Genomic DNA, 22,149 nt, shown 5'->3' with positions numbered 1-22,149 from the left:
TTCATGGCTGCTCTATCAAGTGCTAGTTTGTGACATGTTTCTTGGTTGTTTGTTTTACTGTTGATGATTGATCTTAAAAGGCAGAAGTGAGCTATCATTTCAATATCTTCATTGTCAATTCTAAAACTAGTTGTTGTACCTGTTATTTATATTTAATCTTAGTTCTATTTTTATGGATGTGCCTCTTGCCAAAGAGACTCTGGGCATCTTCATAGCAATTTTTAAGTGCCCAAATGTTGCTTGCATCATTTGCTGCCATAAGGGGTGTATGGAATGCAGCACTACTACACTGCATTTTCTGCAGTAAGTTATATGAAGTGCAACACTATAATATATGACTTTTGCTGTGGTAAAGGATTTATAGAATAGCTCTGCAGAAGGTGGATTTAAAAAAACAAAAACAAAAAAGCTTTGTAATAAACACTAATACATTTTCAACATATGCAAACCTGGGGTATAGGTGTCATTAAATTGAGTCACCAGTGATTTCAATGAGCTTTCCCACAGTTGTAAAATCTGAGTTCACTTCCCTCTGTCCAGGACATGGCCTATAACCGCTGCTTGATCAGAATCTGCACAGATCCTCTCCATGACTGGTTTTCTTTCTGGGAGGAGGCTTCATAGTATCTGAAGCAGAACAACTATTATATTTTTTTTGCCTCCAAAAGAGGCACCAGGTCTGATTTTGGGGGGATGTCTTAACCCCAGGGCTATTTTTTTGTCATAGAATGCCCAGAACAGAGTTCCGGTACCTTTTTTGGATGAAACCTTGTAGGGAAGGCCAAGTGGGTTGTATGACATATGTGAGTTCCAGCACCTTTTTCTTTTACAAAAAAAGCACTGCTTAACCTGCTTACCTTAGGACTGCCTCAGCCAGGCCTCCCATGCCCCAACACCTGTTGTGCTGCTGCCTGAGATCTTCTGTGACCATTTGCAGCCATATGGCACATAGCACATTGTGCTGGTGCCATCGCTCATGGCAGGAGGCTGCGTGGCTCATTGCGCCAGTGCTGCCACTCATGGCAGGAGGCCGTGTGGTGGATTGCAAGCGTTGGCATCGGTGTGACAGGCCATGCATCATCCTGCTAGGGCTTATGTTCAGGATGAATCTTATTTTCAGGGAAACACAGTAGTATCAACCTTGTTAACACTTAAGATTCTTTTTTCCGCTATGTATTCAAAATGGACTGTATGGATACCCAATGGCTGTGTGTGCGTGTGTGTGTGTGTGTGTGTGTGTGTATTCTTTTGAGAGTGGGCATCAGAATTTCATTTTTAATGTGTGCCACTGTTCTTATATTCATAAAGTCCTGAAAACAGATCATGCTTAGAGTACTGTATTCTCTGAGCAATTTCAAAGCTGATGAAAAATCATTTAAGAGCTCCTATTGCTAGTGTTTGCCAGGGTCAACTGATGTCAAGAGGTTGGGGAGAGTATTAAGACAACTTATATGGACATACAAATGGATCTGTCAAGAATCATAATAATAGGGAGGTAGTTGATTATTGCGAGTATGTGCAGTCAGTGCTTACTCCATTTGACAAGCAGCATGTCTTGGGAGAACTACAGCAGAAAAAACTCATCACTTGTTTTAGGTGGAAAGAAAAAAATGGAAAGAAAACTTGAATAACTGTAGAAAAAGAGGTAGCTTCATATAAATGTTGAATAAATACTTGAGTGTTGGAGTAACTAATCCATAAGTACCGGTAATCTAGATTCTGATATATAAATACCACTAAGAAAATCTCTATAATCCCTCTTTGAAAAATAAATCTGTTTGCTTTGGAAATCTGTTTTATAGGATTTTAATTTATAATTTCATTTCTGTGTCTTCCACTACAGAGAAAAAAGTATGGTCATCTAGTATGGACAGAAGGAAGTACTTAGCAGACAAAGTTCTAATCAGGGAGATCTCAGCAGTAGTGATAATAGAAAAGGATGGAGAAAACCCTGACTCCAAGTAAAAGGGGTGGAGGGAATCTGATCTCTGGGTTTTAATAGAGACATACTATGGTCCTGGAAATCTACCTCAAATATCATCATAATGGCACTTGCAGGTTATTTACCCAAAACATGATAAAACGCTATTGTGATAGCTTCTACCCTAATAGGATGCTTTCCAGTACAGGTTCATCAGGGTATAGGGCAGAATCTTTTCAAAATACTATAGTCCCCCATATAAATTTCAAATATGATCAAGAAACTCCTGAATTATTTATTTATTGGTGGATTTTATTTTATTTTTTAAAAAAATTGCTTAGCAAGGATTTTCTACCCACCTTGCTGTATTTAGTTGACTGTCATATTGAAACATTTTTTCCACTACAGGAGTACACAATAGATGTTTTCTTCCGCCAAAAATGGAAAGATGAAAGGCTAAAATTCAAGGGTCCCATGAACATTCTCCGACTGAATAATTTAATGGCCAGCAAAATTTGGACTCCAGATACATTCTTTCACAATGGAAAGAAGTCAGTAGCTCACAATATGACTATGCCAAACAAGCTACTACGAATCCAGGATGATGGTACTCTTTTATATACTATGAGGTATGTGCTTTTCTTTTCATTTCCTTTTCTGTTGGTATTTCCTTATTATCTTGTGTATGTCATGTACAGTAAAATTATACTGTATATTGTCATATGAACTAATTTGGTCTAGTGATTAAAGCACCAAGATAGAAACCAGGAGACTGTGAATTCTAGTCCTGCCTTAAGCATGAAAATTGGCTGGCTGACTAGGTCAGTCATTCTCTGTCACCCAACTCACCTCAAAGGGTTGCTGTTAAGTAGAAAACAGGATGAGGAATGAGCATTAGGTATGTTCACCTCTTTGAATTATAGTTTATGTCATGATCCTGTGACATATTTATCTCAATTTTTTAAATCATGTAATTATTTGCTTGCTTTGGTTGAAATGGCAGAAATTAAATTACCTACTAGTTTCCTCTCACTATGAAATATTTGCCTGGACTATGAATTCTGTATCCATGTTGTTGTGTACTGGGTTCTTTGCTTGGGCAAAGAGATGAGGCAAGTGAGTTCAGTTGGAAACATTCTTTATTTGCTTGCAGGAACCAAACTGGGGAACAGGGCTGTGAATGCAGCTATTTATACCCTGGTCTCTAGGTGGCAGCCAATAGGTTTAAAGCAACCTATTGCTGCCCTAGAAGCAGCCAATGGCGACACTGGAGATAGGTTGTCTGAGGAGCTGGGAGCCGTTAGCCAGCTTCCCTATTTAAGCAACCTTCCAGCAATCAAACCCATGTGATACACTTAGTAAAACAAAGCCCAATACATTACACCCCTCCCCCCTAGAATGTACACACATTATAGCAACAAAAGAAATAAGTACAGCAATTACAGAGTTTACAAAATACAAATAGTAGTATGCATGAGTACAGCATTGTTTCACATTTCACTAATACAGAGGCTTTCCTGACTACCAGCAATTTCAGTGACAACACAACATTACAACACAATTATTTTAGGACAAAATCCTGTAAATACGCAGGAGGTTTGTGAACCCTTGTGGATTGCCCACCGGGCAGGGTAAACAAGGGTCCTTGAGTCCCATAGAGTCTGGCTGACTCAAATTTCTCTGGCTGGCTATTCAGGTCGGCCCACCCCAGAGTCCATTGTTTGTGCAGAGTTAGCACAGCGGCTGTAATGTTCAGGTTGACTTTCCCCATCAGGGGACCCATGTTGCACTCCTGGGCTTTGCCCCTCTATGACCACCTCCCCATTGCTCTGACTGCTAGGGTCCTCAGAGCATGTGAATTGTTCAGCCTGGCTGCCGGTTTGAGGTCCGTGGATTGGACCCAGGTCAAAGTCCTCACTTTGTGGCCGTTCTGGAAACTGCTTCCTCAGCTGATCAATATGGCGGCGAACAACTCGCCCACCATCTAGGGCCACTTTGTATGAAAGAGGCCTGATATTTTAGTGATTTTGCCTGGCACCCACAAGTTCCGGGCCCACATTCCCCCACCCACTTGCAACCCCCTCGGAGGTCTTGGGTGAGAGGCATCTGCTACCACCCAGTCTGGGTGCAACCTGTCCAGTTTCATGATTAGTCACCTTCCTCAGTGCAACTCTGCTGGGCTTTTGCCAGTTGCCATGCACGGCGTGGTATGTTGACAGAGCAAAAAATCAGCCAGTCTGTGGTGCCAATCCCCAATCACTATGTGCTTCAGTGACTCCTTTGTAGTGTGCACCATTTGTTCAGCTTGCCCATTACTAGACAGATGAAATGGAGCCGATGTTGAGTGCCTAATGAGGTTAGTCCTCAAGAAGGCCTGAAATTCTGCCGCTGTGAATTGGGCCCCATTATAGAATACTACAATGTCCGGCAGCCCGTGCATTGTAAAGAGTTTCCTAAGCACCTGGATGGTCCTAGCAGTAGTCATATTCATGATTGGAATAACTTACAGCAGGGGTGTCAAACTCAATTTCATTGAGGGCCGCATCAGCATTGCGGTTGCCCTCAGGGGGCCAGGTGGGTATGGCCAGGGTGGGCGTGGCCTATTGGGTGGGCGTGGCTAGAGTGCATATGGCCTACTGGGTGGGCATGGCCAGCTCTACATTGTTTGCATCAAGGGTGCCTATGGGAGCCTGGGCAGGAGTGGGACAGATCTGAGGGTCTCTGGCAGAAGGACGGTCTCTGGGCCAGGGCCAAGGCAGCAGGGGCCATTGTGGGGGCCATTCCCTCACTGTTTCCAGGATGGCTTCACAAGCCACATGAAACCACGTTGCAGGCCGGATCCGGCCCCCGGGCCTTGTGTTTGACATGTCTGACTTACAGCCATTTAGAGTGGCTGTCAACCACTATAAAAAATAGCTGTCCCTGAAAGGGCCCAGCGAAGTCGATATGAATCCTCGACCAGGGAGTGTGTGTCTCCTCCCATCTATGGACAGGAGCATGTGGCATTTCAGGCCTAGACTGCTGACATGTGTAACACCTGTATACTTGAGCTTCAATAACTTTATCTAATCCTGGCCACCATAAATAGCTTCATGCCAATGCTTTTATCTGAACAATACCTGGATGACCTTCATGAAGCGATTGCAATACCCTGTCCCTTAATGAAGTGGGGACAATGACCCTGTTCCCCGATAGAATACAACACTTGTGAGCTGATAGCTCGTGTCTACGTGTGAAGTAGCTCTGGAACTCAGGTCCAGGACTGTTTTCCAGCCACCACATGTGAACCCAGGATAGCACTCTACTTAGAGTCTTGTCTGCAGCACTTTCTGCAGCTATATCCCCAGTGTGGAGGGGAAACTCCAGCAAGTCCTAAATAGACAAAACATGGGCCACTGGGGCTGGATCTGGCTAGATTTGAGGCAGTGGAAGCCTGCTGAGGCCATCTGCATGGCCCATTTCTTTGCTGGGTTTGTGAATTAGCCTGAAACTGTAGGTCAATAAAAAGATGGACCATCTTAACATCCTAAGGGATAAGATGTGGAGTGTCTGTCTGTCTGTAGTGAATAACCTCAATAGTGGTTTTTGGTCTGTGAAGGCCATGAAGTCCCTGCCATACAACTAGTCATGGATTTTTTTTTTACTCCAGCTACTATGGCCTCTTTATCAATTTGTGCGTAATTACACTCTGCAGAGGACAGTGTCCTGGAATAGAAAGCAATTGGGACTTGAGTACCATCGCTCTCCAAGTGGCTTAAAACAGCCCCCACCCTGTACGGGGATGCGTCACACGCAAAGCACACTGGCATCGACTCTTTAAATTGGGCGATTGTAGAACTGGTGGACAGTAGGGCCTTCAATGCCTTAAAGCTGCTTTCATGAACATTGGTCCATTTCCAAGCAGTACTTTTATCCAAGAGCTTGGTGTAATGGCTCTGCCACTGCAGCCTTGTTAGGAAGGAACACATGGTAAAAATTTAGGAGACCTAGGAATGCCTGAAGCTCTCCTTTTGTTTTGGGTCTGGGAGCCATCTGGATAGCTTTCAATTTTGACTCAGCAAGGTGGATGCCATCGGCATCGATACAAAAACCCAAGAATTCAGTTGAAGGGACTCCAATGATACACTTGTTTTTCTTAAGTTTAAGGCCCGCTTTGCGAAGCCGTTGAAGCACGGCTCTGAGCCTCCTTGCAAGCATCTCAGTGGACTCACCAGCAATGAGCACATCATCAAAATAGGGGCAAACCCCCAGAATGCCCTTGAGCATGCGCTCCATGATGCCTTGAAAAATGCCAGGGGGCTACGCTAACCCCGAATTGCAGGCATTTTACTTTAAAAGCCTCCCTGTGGGTTACAATAGTCTGTGCCGTGGCTGTGGCCTCGTCCACAGGAAGCTGTTGGTAGGCCTGAGCCAAATCTAACTTTGCAAAAACTGTACCCCCTTGCAGTGATGCCAGGATGTGGCTCACTACTGGCACAAGGTATGCGTGCTATTTGAGTGCACAATTAATTGTGCACTTGTAATCAGTGCAAATTCTGACCTCTCCATTGGGTTTTAGTGATGTGACTATTGGGGTTTCCCATTCACCCCCATCTACAGGCTGTAGTACCCCTTGTTCTACGAGTTTATCTAACTCAGCATCTATCTTGTGTTTAAGAGCAAATGGCACTCTACAAGGTTTAATCCTGACCAGCATTACAGTAGGATCTAGTTTAAATGTTATTGGTGGACTCGTGTAATTCCCTAGACCTGAATCAAACACATGTGCAAACTCCTCGCAAACTGTCGCTAAACTCGTGACTTGCATCCGGTTGATACCGGTTACCTGGATGTCTAATGCATCAAACCAATCGAGCCCGATCAGGCTCGTTCACTTACCCCATACTACAACAATGTCCAGGTGCCCCGAAAACCCCTTAAATTTGACAGCCAGTATGGCCTCGCCCTTGACTGTGACTCTGGCATTCTGGAAGTTGGTCAGTATAATGTCGGATGGCCTGAGCTTGGCCCATCTCTTGCTGCGATTGCAGACAAAGTTAAATGTTTCAAGTGATATAATGGACACAGCTGAGCCTGTGTCCAGCTCCATCTTGCAAGGGACCCCTTGCAGCTCAACCTGAAGTTGAAATTTCGGCTTAATGGGGCAGTGAGCTCCCGTGCGGCAAATGCTTCTGCGACTGGAGAAAAACCCTACGCTAAACTGTCTCCTGATCGGAATGTCCGACTGGCGATTCGATTGCCGGTCCCTCTGGCGACCTCTGCAGACGGACATGATGTGACCAGTCTTCCCGGCAGGTGGCTGTCCGGAACCTACAGTCCAAACGTTGGTGGCAGCCACCACACCCTGGACACCTAAGGAAGGGATCTGCCTTGTAAGGCATTACTTGTTGCTTGTCACTGCAACGTTGTTGGTCGTCGTGCCTTTGGAGCTTGTCAACTTCTGTGTTGTCGTTGGAGTCTTCAGCATGTTCGGCGTCCTCATGGTGGACAGGCTCCTCGTGCTGTGCTGTTTTGGCAGGCCGCATGGCTTGTACAGCCCCATTGGTGGCTTCGTCCGCCATGATTTCCTTCAGTGCATCTGGAAGTGACAGAGTAACTTTGGCGAAGAGCTTTTTTTGCAACTCTCGATTCCAGAGGCCGCAGACAAGTTGGTCCTGGAGCCTCTCCTCTATGTCAGAGAACTGGCACAGGTGTGCGGCCTGCCTCAATGCCGTGATGAATTCGGATGCTGTTTCACCCTGCTGTTGAACCCTCTGTTCGAATGTGTGGTGCCAAGCGATTACTGACAGCTTGGGCTGGAAATGGTCGCCGAGCTGTTTCTTCAAGTCCGTGAACATTACGGACTCCAATGGCATCGGCGCGAACAAGTTCTCTGCGATGTCAAACGTGGCTGGGCCGCAAACACACAGGAGCGTAGCGGCCTTCAGGCCACCCTCGGCGACTTGATTGGCGTGGAGGTAGTTCTCGACCCTGGATAGCTTTATAATTTATATGTTAATTCAGTTGGTCTTTCCTAATAATTGTGAATAAAATATTTCTAAAGTTTTGACATCATAAAACTGTCCATTGAAGGAACCTATAACATAAATAAGCAAACTGCATTAAATTTATATTTAATTTAATATGTGATCTCTGTGTTGATTCAATTAATTTTTGAGAAATTGATTTTCATCATCTCTTAGCAGAAGATAACCATAAATTGGCATTTTCCCTTATAGGCTTACAGTCCAGGCTGAATGTCCAATGCACTTGGAAGATTTTCCTATGGATGCTCATTCGTGCCCATTGAAATTTGGCAGCTGTAAGTAAGATTACTAAAAGTTCAGCCCCTATATGATAAATATATTATATTTTTTCATATAGACAAATAAAGAATAAAAGAGTGATAGGTTCTAAATGAGAACCTATCAAGGTCTGGAATGATTCTTGGGGAATAATAAACATGGAAGAAAAAGAAATAAATAAAAGTATACTATCAAGACTGATTTGCACTTTCACCTATATTCTGCTTCACTCGCAGCTTGACAAAGAAAAGAGAGGAGGTGGGATGGAATGCAGGGATGGGGGGAATTGCATCTGAGCATCGTCGGTTCCTGTGGAACAGTACTCCAACCCAAGGACACATTGCTGGTTCCCATAACAAAATGTGAATATGAGGGTAGCTATAATAATAGCCATAATAACTTCAGGGTCTGAGCATAAGTACCATTTATTCAATGCTGCTATAACTTTTGAACAGTCACTGAACAAATGGTTTTAACTTCAGTACTACTTGTATTATATTCAGAGTGTGAATGTCTGAACATATTAGTGTCTTGTATTACAGAACAATTTATGGTCATCACAAACTTTCCACCATGTTTCTTTCCTGTAGGCACTGTATGTAATGGATAGCTTTAAATTGCTATTGATATTTTAGGAATTTGACAGAGTTGCTTAAGATAAGTATAACTATAGATCTGTTGTAACATGGAACAGAATGTTCTAACATATTGAAGAATATATGTATATAAAATTACATTCATCTGAACACACTTAAGTTTCTTTTCATATTAAAATTAATTATCTTAATTGGTATAATCAGTGAATAGAATTGAAAGTAAAAATCTGTATAAAATAATTATATACAACTCTAAGGGTATATCAAATCTGAGGCCTAGAAGGTCAAAACTTCCTAAAATGCAATCCTGTTTTGCGTTAATCTGAAAAATAAGACTCATTCTTCTAAACAATCTTGTTGATGATTGTACTGTCAGTAGTTTTGGTGATTTAGAGTTCATTTTGGTGGGCCAAACATATGTCCCATCTCCAGTGCTTTTTTTCCTAAAAAATAAAGGTGCCAGAACTCTCATCTTGGCGGGTGCAGGAGGCGGGGGGGTGGGGGGCAGTGCTGCTGCAGTCACAGGTGCAAAGGGTGTTGGCGACGGGCTCCCCTCCCTGGGGCCGGAGCCGGCGCGGCTGGTGCTGTGGGAGCAGCAGAGCCCACTCTATATGGCGGAGCTGTGCAATGCAGGCAGCGGAGGCGCACCAGGCGATGTTTTAATCTTATGATTTTAAAAATATATTTTTCTATTATACGTTTCCCCAAACCTCGCCATGTGGATTGCATACAAATATTATGGGCAGTCTTGTTGATGTTATCTGGGAGGAGTTTGATCCTGTGACTCTGGAGGATGTAGACAGGATCATGGGGAAGCTGAGCTCCAGGACGTGTTTATTGGACCCGTGCCCCTCCTGGCTGGTTTATGCGGCTCGGGATGGGACACGAGGCTGGCTCCAGGCAGTGATAACTGCTTCCTTGAGTCAGGGTAGTTTTCCCGCCGCCTTGAAGGAGGCGGTGGTGAGACCCCTCCTTAAGAAGCCTGCCCTGGACCCAGCTGTATTAAACAACTTTTGTCCGGTCTCCAACCTTCACTTTCTTTGTTCCTGGAGGAAGCTGATTATCTGGACCCGTACCAATCGGGTTTCAGGCCCGGGCACAGCACGGAGACGGCATTGGTCGCTCTGGTGAATTATCTCTGGTGGGCTCGGGACAGGGGTTGTTCCTCTGTCCTAGTCCTATTAGACCTCTCAGTGGCTTTTGATACCATCGACCATGGTATCTTGCTGCAGCGTCTCAGGGGGTTGGAAGTGGGAGGCACTGTTTTTCAGTAGTTCTCCTCCTACGTTCTGGGACGTTCGCAGTCGGTGTTGGCAGGGGGGCAGAGGTCGACCTCGAGGCCTCTCGTTTGTGGAGTTCCTCAGGGGTCGGTCCTCTCGCCTCTCCTGTTCAACATCTATATGAAGCCTCTGGGTGAGATCATTCGTGGTTTTGGAGTTGGGTATCATCAATATGCTGATGATACCCAGCTTTTCATTTCGACCCCAAACCACCCAAGTGATGCCCTCGACGTGATGTCCCGTTGCCTGGAGGCGGTCCGGGTCTGGATGGGGAGGAACAGGCTTCGGCTCAACCCTGACAAGACTGAGTGGCTGTGTGTGCCGGCATCTCGGGAAATTCAGATTATTCCACCTCTTACTATGGGGGGTGAGTTATTACCCCCCGTAGATAGGGCTCGCAACTTGGATGTCCTCCTAGATTCACAGCTCTCCTTAGAAGATCATATAGGAGCTGTGACTAGGGGGGCCTTCGCCCAGGTTCGTCTAGTGCGCCAGTTGCGGCCCTATCTGGACCGGGATGCCTTGCGTACAGTCACTCATGCGCTTGTGACCTCTTGTTTAGACTACTGCAATGCTCTCTACATGGGGCTGCCCTTGAGGACCACTCGGAGGCTTCAGCTGGTGCAGAATGCAGCCGCGCGAGTTGTTTTGCAGGTCTCCCGATACTCCCATGTTACACCTCTGCTCCGTGAGCTGCATTGGCTTCCAGTTGCCCTCTGGGTGAGATTCAAGGTGCTGGTGATGACCTATAAAGCCCTACATGGCATGGGTCCTGATTACCTACAGGAGCACCTGCTGCCGGCGTCAACCTCCCTTCGTCCAGTGCACTCCCACAGAGAGGGCCTCCTCAGGGTGCCACCGGTCAGAGAATGTCGACTGGTGACCCCCAAGGGGAGGGTGTTCTCTGTGGGCGCGCCAGACCTTTGGAACCGCTTACCGGTTGAGCTCCGGATGGCTCCCGACCTTCGCTCCTTCCACCGTGATCTAAAAACTTATTTATTCGAACAAGCCGGCCTGGTCTGATGGGTTTGGGGTTTTAATATTGATTTTAATTAATTTATTGCATCAGGCACAATTATTATTATTTTTTTAACTTTTGTATCTTGTATTTTTGATATTTATTGCCCTGTTCACCGCCCTGAGTCCTTCGAGAGAAGGGCGGTATATAAATCAAATAAATAAATAAATAAATAAATAAATAAATAAATAAATAAATAAATAAATAAATAAATAAATAAATAAATAAATAAATAAATAAATATAATTGGAAAATAAAGGTAGAACATATGTTAAATATACATCAAATGATAATATGCTTCCCTACAAAGTCAATTCTTGCTCAATGACAGACCAAGGAGTTAACTCGGAAAGGCAAGAGGAAAATCTAGAAGAGGTCTGTGTAGTTCTTCAACATCTTCATCAACGATTTGGATGAGGGGATAGATGGGGAACTCATCAAATTTGCAGACAACACCAAGCTGGCAGGAATAGCCAATACTCCAGAAGATAGGCTTAAGATACAGGAGGATCTGTACAGACTCGAACCCTGGGCACTATCTAACAAAATGAAATTCAATTGTGAAAAAAGTAAGGGTCTACATTTAGGCAGGAAAAATCAAATGCACAGGTATATAGTATAGGTGGTACCTTGCTCAATAGTAGTAACTGTGAGAGAGATCTCGGAGTCCTAGTGGACAATCACTTAAATATGAGCCAGCTGTGTGCTGCAGCTGCCAAAAAAGCCAACACAGTGCTAGGCTGCATTAACAGAGGGATAGAATCAAGATCAAGTGAAGTACTAATACCACTTTACAATGCCTTGGTAAGGCTACACCTGGAATATTGAATCCAGTTTTGGTCACCACGATGTAAAAAAGATGTCGAGACTCTAGAAAGAGTACAGAGAAGAGCAACAAAGATGATTGGGGGACTGGAGGCTAAAACATATAGGGAACCGTTGCTGGAATTGGGTATGTGTAGTTTAATGAAGAGAAGGGTGAGGGGTGACATGATAGCAGTGTTCCAATATCTCAGGGGCTGCCACAAAGAAGAGGGAGTCAAGCTATTCTCCAAAGCACCTGAAAACAGGACAAGAAGCAACGGATGGAAACTAGTCAAGGAGAGAAGCAACCTAGAACTAAGGAGAAATTTCCTGACAGTTAGAACAACTAACCAGTGGAACAACCTGCCTCCAGAAGTGGTGAATGCTCCAACACTGGAAGTTTTTAAGAAGAGACTGGCCAGCCATTTGTCTGAAATGGTATAGGGTTTCCTACCTGAGCAGGGGGTTGGACTAGATGACCTCCAAGGTCCCTTCCAACTTCTTCTTCTTCTTCTTCTTCTTCTTCTTCTTCTTCTTCTTCTTCTTCTTCTTCTTCTTCTTCTTCTTCTTCTTCTTCTTCTTCTTATTATTATTATTATTATTATTATTATTATTATTATTATTATTATTATTATTATTATTATTATTATTATTATTATTATTATTATTATTATTATTATTATTATCTTGTAGAAAGGAAAGGCCCACACTGATAAATTAAAAATCTTTGTGGTCTGCAAAGGAATGCTGGTGGGCTAATCAATGATTTGGTGATTAGAGGAGCATCTACAGTGTTGGAGCTTATGGTCATGGTAAGCCATGGAGGCACTAGGCAACATGACTTTCAGGGCAGTGGTGGTGATTTTATTACTTAAAAAAAAGTTTGTGTTCTGTCCAAGGGTGCTTGGTAGGCTGCATGTACATGCCTGGTCTAGAATTTATTTTGGAGCATTCAACTATCTAGAGCAGGCATGTCGAACTCATTTTCTTTGAGGCAACTTTTTATAAAAGAATTGCCATTAATTTGTTTTAATAAAATAATTTAAATCAATTTTTCACTTGATTTCAAATTAAATGAATGAGATTTTTTTTTAGTACAATTGCCAAATGCAATAAACTGGTTTTAGGTATATGTTACTGGAAGGAAAAAGCAATCCCTGTTGCGTTACTGATCCCAGAGAAACATTTGCATGTATGCAGGTATCCTTAGGGTGCCATAGTTATGGATGAGAAATATTGGTTGCAAAGTTGGCATTTCTGGATGTAATACAGATATTTTGGACTTATTTTTGTTTTTTTTGCATGTTTGATATTTTTAAAAAGGCATATGCTACTGACTACACTTATGCACATATGTAACATGATCACTGCTTGTCCAAAATTTTACTATACAGATAATACCCCCAGAAATTGTTTTAGCCTTTTTAATAAATGTTGTTATTGATGTTAAGCTCACCAGGGAAAACATCATATATTGTTATGTAAATACTAGGTTAATTATTTAAAGACTAAGTGCAACATAACTAGATTCTAAATAATCTATTTTTCAAAACACATGACAGTCCAAACAGTAAAAGTAAAGTCTAAATTAAGAATATTTCATTCTTAAGAATTGTTTAGATTCAAAATAGTTTTCAAGAGTGTACAAAAGATACTATTTTTTCTAGAATCAGCTAAATTAGACATATTACATTGAGAAAAATGTTTCTCATTTCTTTCCTGTTACCTTTGATTTCATTGCAGAGATGTTAACATAAGAAATAGATTATTTTGTTATCTAATTTTACCTTCCAAAAGACAGAAGCAGATGAAAAATGTGAGGTTCTTTCCTGTTGGCTTTTCTGAATTAGCTGTTTTAGATTCTAAAAGTTTAGTTCCTAAAGAAGTAATCCTGTAAATAATTTTAATGTCCTCCTCTAGTGCAGGCTCTTTTATGACTCAAGGACGTCAACTCCCAGAATTCCTGAGCCAGCATGGCTCAGCTTGGAAACCACTCCCTTTCCCCTCAGTATGGCTGGCTCAGGATTTCTGGGAGTTGAAGTCCATGAGTCATAAAAAAGAGCCAAGATTGCTAGCCCTGCAATAGGCTTAGGAAAACCAATAAGGGAGCTGGGTTGTTTGTTTGTTTGTTTTTTGTGCAAAAAAAAAGGTTCCGGAACCCGTTCTGAGCGTTATATGAGAAAAAAAGCCCTGCCCATCTCAAGGAAAACTTAAAACTACATATTTGTGCCTTGGAAAAACATGAACACTTTGACATCTTTTTTCAAGGTACAAATATGTTGTTTTTATGTTTGTCACTCGCTTTTACTGAAATACATTTTAAGCAACTAACAATAGGCGAGAACCAAAATTCAGTATTATACAAAAAGAAACTGTAACAAGATAAAATAATTCATTTTTTTATTTTTCAATTGCATAAAAGAAACTGATTCATTGGGTAACATGAGCATATGTTGATAAGCAGAGGTTTTGGAAATAGAACGCTTTATTTACCACAACAGAGGTTTTCTTTCAGAAACATACATATTTTATTCAAGTAGTAACCAATATGGATATTAAATTATCTAGTTTGTTCTGATACCTAAATTGGTAGGCTTCACACAGGTGAAGATTTAAAGATATGCAAGGAGAGATTTAAAGATGATGAATCCTGATTTTACTGCAGATAGAAAAGGCAGTAAAAGTGAAGAAAACACTATTGTAAATTGTAATATTCAGCCCACATATTCATAAAAAATTGAATGTTCAAATGAGATATTTGCTTTTTCCCAACTATGCATTGTAACAGATTGATAAATCTTGTTTCTTGGTGGGAAAAGCAAACAGCATCTCTGCATGGTTATTGTAACAAGCGGGCCTAGTCTCACCAACTTTTCTTCTGACCTTGTCAATTTCTAGCTCTCATTTCAGCTGAAGAAGTGTGATTGATCATGAGAAAATATTTTCAAAGTAGTTGTGGGTTCCAAATTGTAGCCTGAAAAATCTTCTTGGTATACATTTTTCTTGTTCTTTGTGCTCTGAAGCTTTGTCCTCTTGGGCAGCAGTATCAACAAGAAATTGCGATAACATCAAAATGATGACAATATGCAAACAGTTACACAATTATTTGGATGAAAGTCACAGAATTTACATCATTATGTAATAACAGGAATTTCATCATTTGTTTCCCCTTGTCCCTTCCTCTCCCTTGCATGGATGCCCATGCTTTCTGGAATATTTTAAAGCTAGTACACTCCTAGCATCTCAGCCAGAAAACAAAATTTCTGCAAACAAGCAACTGTCCATGTTTTCTGACTCTAATGGGCTTGCTTGAGGGAGCTCATGAAGAGGCGATGAAGATTCCAGATATTCCTACAACAAAATCTATAGGGGGGGGAGTACAAAAGTGAAATAGAGGAATTGGATGATTTTGCAGAGAGAATAAATAGAATTACATGTTCATCACAAACATTTATGTTTAAAAGAAGCCTAACCATGTACCTTTTCCTCCTTGTTTCACTAACCTAAATTTGCTTTTTGATATGTGGCATATATCTTACATTGAAGACATGCATTCATTTAGAAAAATTAATGGGACTTCTTTGTCTATACTGAAGTAAACAAGAATAACAGAGTTGGAAGAGCATTTTCCAAAGTGCAGGGTGTTGTGCGCTGGCAGAGTAGAAAATTGGCCAGTCTGTGGTGCCAATCTCCTGTGACAATCCATTTCAGGGTTTCCTTGGTTGTGCGGACCATGCGTTCTGCTTGACCGTTCGATGATGGGTTAAAGGAAGCCAACATGGCAGCCTTATGAGATTTGCCCTGAGGAAGGCCTGGAATTCTGAATTGGTGAACTGAGCCCCATTGTCTGAGACTAAGATGTCTGGAAGCCCATGTGTTGCAAATATTCTGCGCAGTTCTTGGATGGTCCTGGCAGTAGTCATAGTGAGAATTGGTACAACCTCTAACCATTTAGAGTGGCTGTCGACCACTATTAAAAACAGCTGTCCCTGAAAGGGCCCAACAAAGTCAATGTGGATCCTTGACCATGGTGTGTGAGTGTCCTCCCATCAGTGGACAGGGGCCTGTGGCATCTCCAGTCTGGATTGTTGGTACATGTAGCAACCATGTACTTGGGACTCAATAGCTTTGGGTCCAAAGGTAGCTCCTCGCCAGTGCCTTCATCTGGACTATTCCCGGATGGCCTTCATGCAGAGACTCAAGAACTCTGGGCCTTAAGGAGCTGGGGACTATGACTCTACTTCCCCAAAGAATGCACCCTTCATGAGCTGAAAGCTCATCTTTCCTCATGAAGAAACTCTGAAATTCTGGCCCTGGACATTTGTCCAACCATCCTGTGTGTACCCAAGTTAACACATGGCTAAGCATTTTGTCAGCTGCTGTCTCAGCAGCTACATCTCCAGCATGGAGTAGAGACTCTGGCAAATCCTGTATGGCTAGGATGTGTGTAGCTGGAGCCGGATCTGGCTCCATGTGTGGCAGGGACAATCTGCTAAGGCTGTCTGCATAGCCCATTTCTTTGCCCGGTTTATGAATCAGCCTGTAACTGTAGGCAGAAAGGAATATAGACCACCTCAGCATTCGAGGGGACAGAATCTGAGGTGTCTGCCTGTTCATAATGAACAACCCTAGAAGTGGCTTGTGGTCCATAAAGACCGTGAAATGATGGCCATACAAATAGTCATAGAACTTTATAACCCCGACCACAATGGCCAAGGCCTCCTTGTCAATCTGCATGTAATTGCGCTCTGCAGATGACAGGGTCCTCGAATAATAGGCGATAGGAGACTGTTTCCCATCAGCTGAAAAATGGCTCAACACTGCCCCAACCCCATATGGGGATGCATCACATGCGATGCAGACTAGCAGCTTTTCGTTAAAATGAGTAAGCACTGAGTTCGAGGACAACAGCGATTTGACTGCCTGGAAACTTCTTTCGTGGACAGTGGTCCACTGCCACTGAGCCTTTTTGTCTAAGAGCCAGTCTAACGGCTCTGCCACTGTGGCCTTATGTGGGAGGAATGCATGTTAAAAATTAAGAAGGCCCAAGAAGGCTTGAAGGCCACCCTTGGACCTAGGGCTTGGGGCCTGCTGAATCACTTTCAGCTTTGAATCTGCTGGATGAATGCTGTTGGCATCGATACAGAACCAAGGAACTCAGTTCACTCTACTCCAATCTTGCACTTTTCTTTTTTCAATTTAAGCCCCACTGTTTGGAACCGCTGAAGGATGGCTCTAAGCCGCTCAGCCAGAACCTCTATAGATTCCCTGGCAATGAGTACATCATCAAAGTAGAGGCGGACCCCTGTAATTCCCTTGAGCATGCACTCCATTACTCGCTGGAAAATCCCTGGGGCTACACTCATCCCAAACTGTAGGCACTTGACCTTGAAGGCCCCCTGATGGGTGACAATGATTTGGGCAGCTGCTGTGGCCTTGTCCACCTGCAACTGTTGGTAGGCCTGTGCCAAATCTAATTTGGTGAACACGCGGCCACCTTGCAATGATGCCAAAATATGGCTGACAATTGGCACTGGGTATGCGTGCTATTGAAGTGCCCGGTTAATGGTGTACTTATAGTCAGCACATATGCCTACTTCTCCATTGGCCTTAAGTGGTGTTACTATGGGGGTCTCCCACACCCCACTGTCTATGGGCTGGAATACCCCCTGACTGACCAGCTTGTCCAGCTCTGTGTCGATTTTGGGTTTTAAAGTGAAAGGCACTCGATGAGGCTTGACCCGTATTGGCATTACTAGGGGAACAAGCTTGAAGGCTATCAGAGGGCACTTGTACTCTCCTAGGCTTGAACTGAAAACATCCGCGAACTCTTGGCAGACTGAAGACAAGTCTACCGCCTGTGTTCGGTGAATCCCGGTTACTTGGATACCCTATGCATCAAACCAATCAAGCCCTATGAGTCTTGTACATTGGCCTTCCACTACTACAACATCTAGTGGGCCTGCAAACCCCTTGAAATTCACCAAAAGTGTGGTTTCACCCTTGACCGCCACTCTGGAGTTTTGGAAGTCTGTGAGCAGAAGATCAGATGGCCAAAGTTTGATTCCCTCTATTGCTGCGGTTGCATATGTGCCAGAAGGTTCCTATGGAGATGATGGACATGGCTGAGCCTGTGTCCAGTTCCATTTTGCATGGAACTCCCTGAAGCTTGACCTGATGTTGAAGCTTCTGTTTAAGTGGGCGGTGGGCACCAGTGCGGAACACGCTCCTCCGGATGGAGCAAAACCCTACCTGGTGTTGCCCCAGGGCCCGGTACCGCTCCTGGCTGAGTCTTCCTGTGGATGGTCCCTCTGGAAACCTCAGCAGATGGTGGCAATGTGGCCTGCTTTGCCACATGCCTGGCACGTTGCTGTTCAGAATTGGCATTCTGTGTGTTGATGATGGCCTCCGCAGCTCATGCATCTAAGGAACAGAACTGCCTTCTCAGCTGGCCGCAGTCCTTTCTCCTGGTGCTTCTGTAGCTTGTCGACCTCGTGGTGGACAGATTTGGTGCTTGAAGTGCTTTTGGAGGGCCTCAGTGCTTTAATGGCCCCTCCGGCAGCTTTGTCCTCCATGATCTCCTTCAAGGCCTCTTGTAGCGAGAGAGTCTCCTTAGTGTACAGTTTTTGTTGGAGCTCTCGGTTCCAGAGTCCACAGACTAAGCGATCTCTTAGTCTCTCCTCCAAATCCATGAAATTGCAGAGTTGGGATGCTTGATGAAGAGCGGCAATGAATTCTGTGGCCGTCTCATTGGGCTATTGCTCCTGCTGTTCAAAAGTGTGCCTCCATGCTATGATAGATAATTTGAGCTCAAAGTGGTCTCAGAGCTTTTTCTTCAAGTCTGCGTAGGTGACGGACTTGGGCAGCGTCAGTGTGACCAGGTTCTCAGGAATGTCAAAGGTGGCTGGGCCTCACACACAGAGGAGGGTCGCGGCCTTCAGCCCATCTTCGCTGACCTGGTTGGTGCAGAGGTAATTCGGGAAATGTAGGACGCCCATCTCTCTGGGTGTGTGATGTTGAACTCTTTGTAGGACGCCCATCTCTCTGGGTGTGTGATGTTGAACTCTTTGAGTTTCCACACTTTCGCCATGGTGAGTTGCTTGCATTTCTTGTTGCTCATATTGTCTTGTGGTGCTGGCTTCTGCATAGGCCCTAGAATGGATCCTTAGGGTGCAGTGGTCTCCAGCGTGTCTTGCTGGCAGACTGAGGGGGGGAATGCTGTCCCTGCCAGGCTTTGTGCTGGCCTCACCCCCTAGTGACTTCAGACTCTTGTGATGAAGCAGCACATCCCACCTTTGTCGCCACTGTTATATCTTCAGTTCTTTAGGCATTAAGCAAGACAAAGTGTTGAGACAGCAAACAAATTTATTAACTCAGAACAGAAGCAAGCCCTAATGGCTGCTGCACAGCTATTTATATGGTTAGCTTCTAGGCAGTGACCAATAAAGTAACAGTTTCCTGCCCCAAACCTAATTATCAGCCTGGAGACAGCAAGTCTGGCTTTCAGTAACAGCAACCATTACGTAACAGAGAAATCTAGGTCAGACATTAAGCAAGTGATCAGATATTAAGCAAGTGATTTAAAACAATTATGGCCAATATATTACATCTTGTTTTACTTTTTCAGTGATATTGTGCTGGACTGGCTTTTATAATCATATTTTTTAGAGTTTCCCAAGTTTTTGACTTGTTTTCCTCATTAAGATTTTCATCTATGAAATCCTTCTTCTAGTTCTCTCCTCTACCTTTGGGATGACAAAGTTATCAACTAGGTTGATTAGGAACCTGTTCAAACTCCCACTTGATGCAGAGTTTGTCTTCCAATTGATATTTTGGGTCAGTTTAGGGAGGCCCAGCCGTGGCACGGTATGGTGGGGTGATTCCGGGGGTGTGTGGATGCAGAGACATCTGCTGGGCACTGTTTTTGGTGGCGCTGAGTCCCCCTCCCCCTTCGGATACCGGCGCTTCGGATGGCGCTGGCCTACTGACCTGGAGAGCAATGCTGTACTGCTGCAGGCATCCTTCATCTGTCTTCTTGCCATGGATATGCCCCGCTTGTACGGAGGGGCGGCAGCGATGATTTGACCAGCTGGAAACTCGATTGGGAGCTGGGACTTTTGTCAGCTGGCAGGCGCCGTTTTCAGTGGCGCGGAGCCCTCCCTCTCCTTCCGGATGACAGCGGTGGCTTTTTGGCCCAGACATCGGCCTCGGTTTTTGCCCTGCCGCGGTGGACTTGTTGGGGGATGCCTGAACTATTGAACTACTGCCAGGAATGCCTTTTGCTCGCCGCTGTAACATTGTTTGGACTAGCGGGCGGGCGCTTGTGGGAGAAGATGTTTTTGGCCCCCCGAATGGTGGCAGTGGCTGGCGGCCCGAAGATCGGCCGTGGCCTGGCTTACTTCCTGTGCTGGCAGGCAGGTATTATGGCCATTTTAATGCCCGGCTGGAATCAAGTCCTCCCCATTGACAGTCCAGCTTGGGCCTGGGACCTGACCGTGGTGGGAGTACGGTCTTGGATTGGTTATCAACCGCCCCACTGGTGTGAGAGACCAGTTGGGGTAGGCATGGCCCGGGACTCCTTGCTCTGTCCACCCCTCCTCAGCCAGACTGAGAGGACGGCTGGGGCTTCCTTTCTGATCGCCATCTCAGGTGAGAGCTGAGCTGGACTAGTGGACTGAGAGACATACCTACCGGACTCAATATTATTTCATCTGAATATCATCATTCCATCGAACTACCCACTGTAAATATTTGTAATATCTGCCCTATGTGGACATTTTTATTGTTCCATGGTTTGTTTCTGTTACTCTGGAGCTGATTTGTATGCCCTCAGGGGGGTTCCTCCCTCCTGGGTATGACCAACAGCCTTTTTCCACACTCCCCTTAATGACGAGCCCAATTGTTGGGACTCCGAGAGGTAGCTGGGCTTAGATAGGGGCCTCGGGTTGAGACATGTGAAGAGACCCCTGATACATTTTTAGCCGTTTATTTTAAAAGGTTAGGCAGGGGGAGGGATAGTAGGGTGGGGAGGGAATTATTAACGAGCACTCAGTCCAGGCCTGTTAGGGGTCCTGACAGGACGGGGTTGGGGGTGGAGGCTGCTGGTTCTGTGAATGTTGGGGTGGGGCTTCAAATCCCCACAACAATAGGGAATGGCAGCAGGTGGTTGCACAGAGGGCCACATCAACATCTGGGATCGCGCCCCCGCTGTCTTTGAGCGGTGGAGCGCTCCGACCCTCCAGTTAGCACCCTTTTGCCCAGGGATGAGGGTGATCAAGCCCCTGAGCTTAGGCTGGTTTATTTTAACGCTAGATCCGTCGTTAACAAGGCTCCCCTCATTCAGGATTTGATCAAGGAGGAATGTGTGGATCTGGCGTGCATCATGGAGACTTGGTTGGGCTCGGAGGGAGGGGTTCCTCTGACCGAGTTATGCCCTCCAGGTTTCCGTGTGCTACACCAGCCACGGGCTCAGGGCAGGGGTGGTGGGGTGGCGGTGGTTGTCCGGGAGACTTTATGTCCGCGGGAGACCACCATTGTCCAGATGGCCGGGAGTGACTCCCTCCTCCTGAGATATGGCCCTCGGGCTCACTTGGGCTTGTTGCTCACATACCTGGTGCCCAGCTGTGTGGCAACTGCCCTGCCTGAGCTGCTCGACACCCTCTCAGGGTTGGCGGTGGAGTTCTCCAGGCTTATAGTTCTGGGTGACTTCAACCTGCCTTCACTGGGAGGGTCATCTGAGTTAGCTCGGGAGTTTCATGGCTTCCATGATGGCCATGGGCCTGACCCAAGTAATTCAGGGTCCGACTCATGTGGGGGGTCACACTCTCAAACTGGTGTTCCTGTCTGGAGAGTGGTTGGATGATCTGGGAGGGGGTTCACCAACCATTGTTCCCCTGTCATGGTCAGATCATCATCTCCTGCGGCTGGTCTTCCGTTATGCCACCCCCCGCCGCTGGGCTGCAGAACCGACCAGGTGGTTCCGCCCCAGGCACCTAATGGACCCAGAACGGTTCCAGATGGTGCTTGGTTCTATACCTATCGCCCTCACTCACAGCCCAGTCGATGTCTTGGTGGATGCCTGGGAAAGGGTGGCCACCAGGGCACTCGACTGTGTTGTACGCTTGCGACCCCTGACCCGGCGCAGATCCCGCTGGGCTCCATGGTTTTCTGTGGAGTTCCGGGAGATGAAGCATCAGAGGTGGGGTCTAGAGAGCGGTTGGAGGTCCAGCCGATCCGAATCTGACCG

General features: G+C 45.0%; 1 protein-coding gene across 1 annotated transcript in view; it reads left to right on the top strand.

Moving 5' to 3' along the window:
* The window catches only part of LOC308671033 (gamma-aminobutyric acid receptor subunit alpha-2), a gene marked incomplete at its 3' end in the record, with an annotated part of 263,575 nt that overhangs the window by 193,472 nt on the left and 47,954 nt on the right, over positions 1–22,149 (top strand). The window contains exons 5-6 of the mRNA XM_081332970.1: positions 2,330–2,550; positions 8,140–8,222. Coding sequence (XP_081189096.1) covers positions 2,330–2,550; positions 8,140–8,222 — 304 coding nt within the window. The remainder of the gene's footprint in view (positions 1–2,329; positions 2,551–8,139; positions 8,223–22,149) is intronic.

The sequence above is a fragment of the Vipera berus genome (assembly GCF_964194415.1).
Source record: "Vipera berus genome assembly, chromosome: 7".
In the NCBI taxonomy this organism is placed as follows: Eukaryota; Metazoa; Chordata; class Lepidosauria; order Squamata; family Viperidae; genus Vipera; species Vipera berus.
The sequence above is the reverse complement of the archived record's forward strand: the minus strand, read 5'-3'. Positions and strand labels throughout refer to the sequence as shown.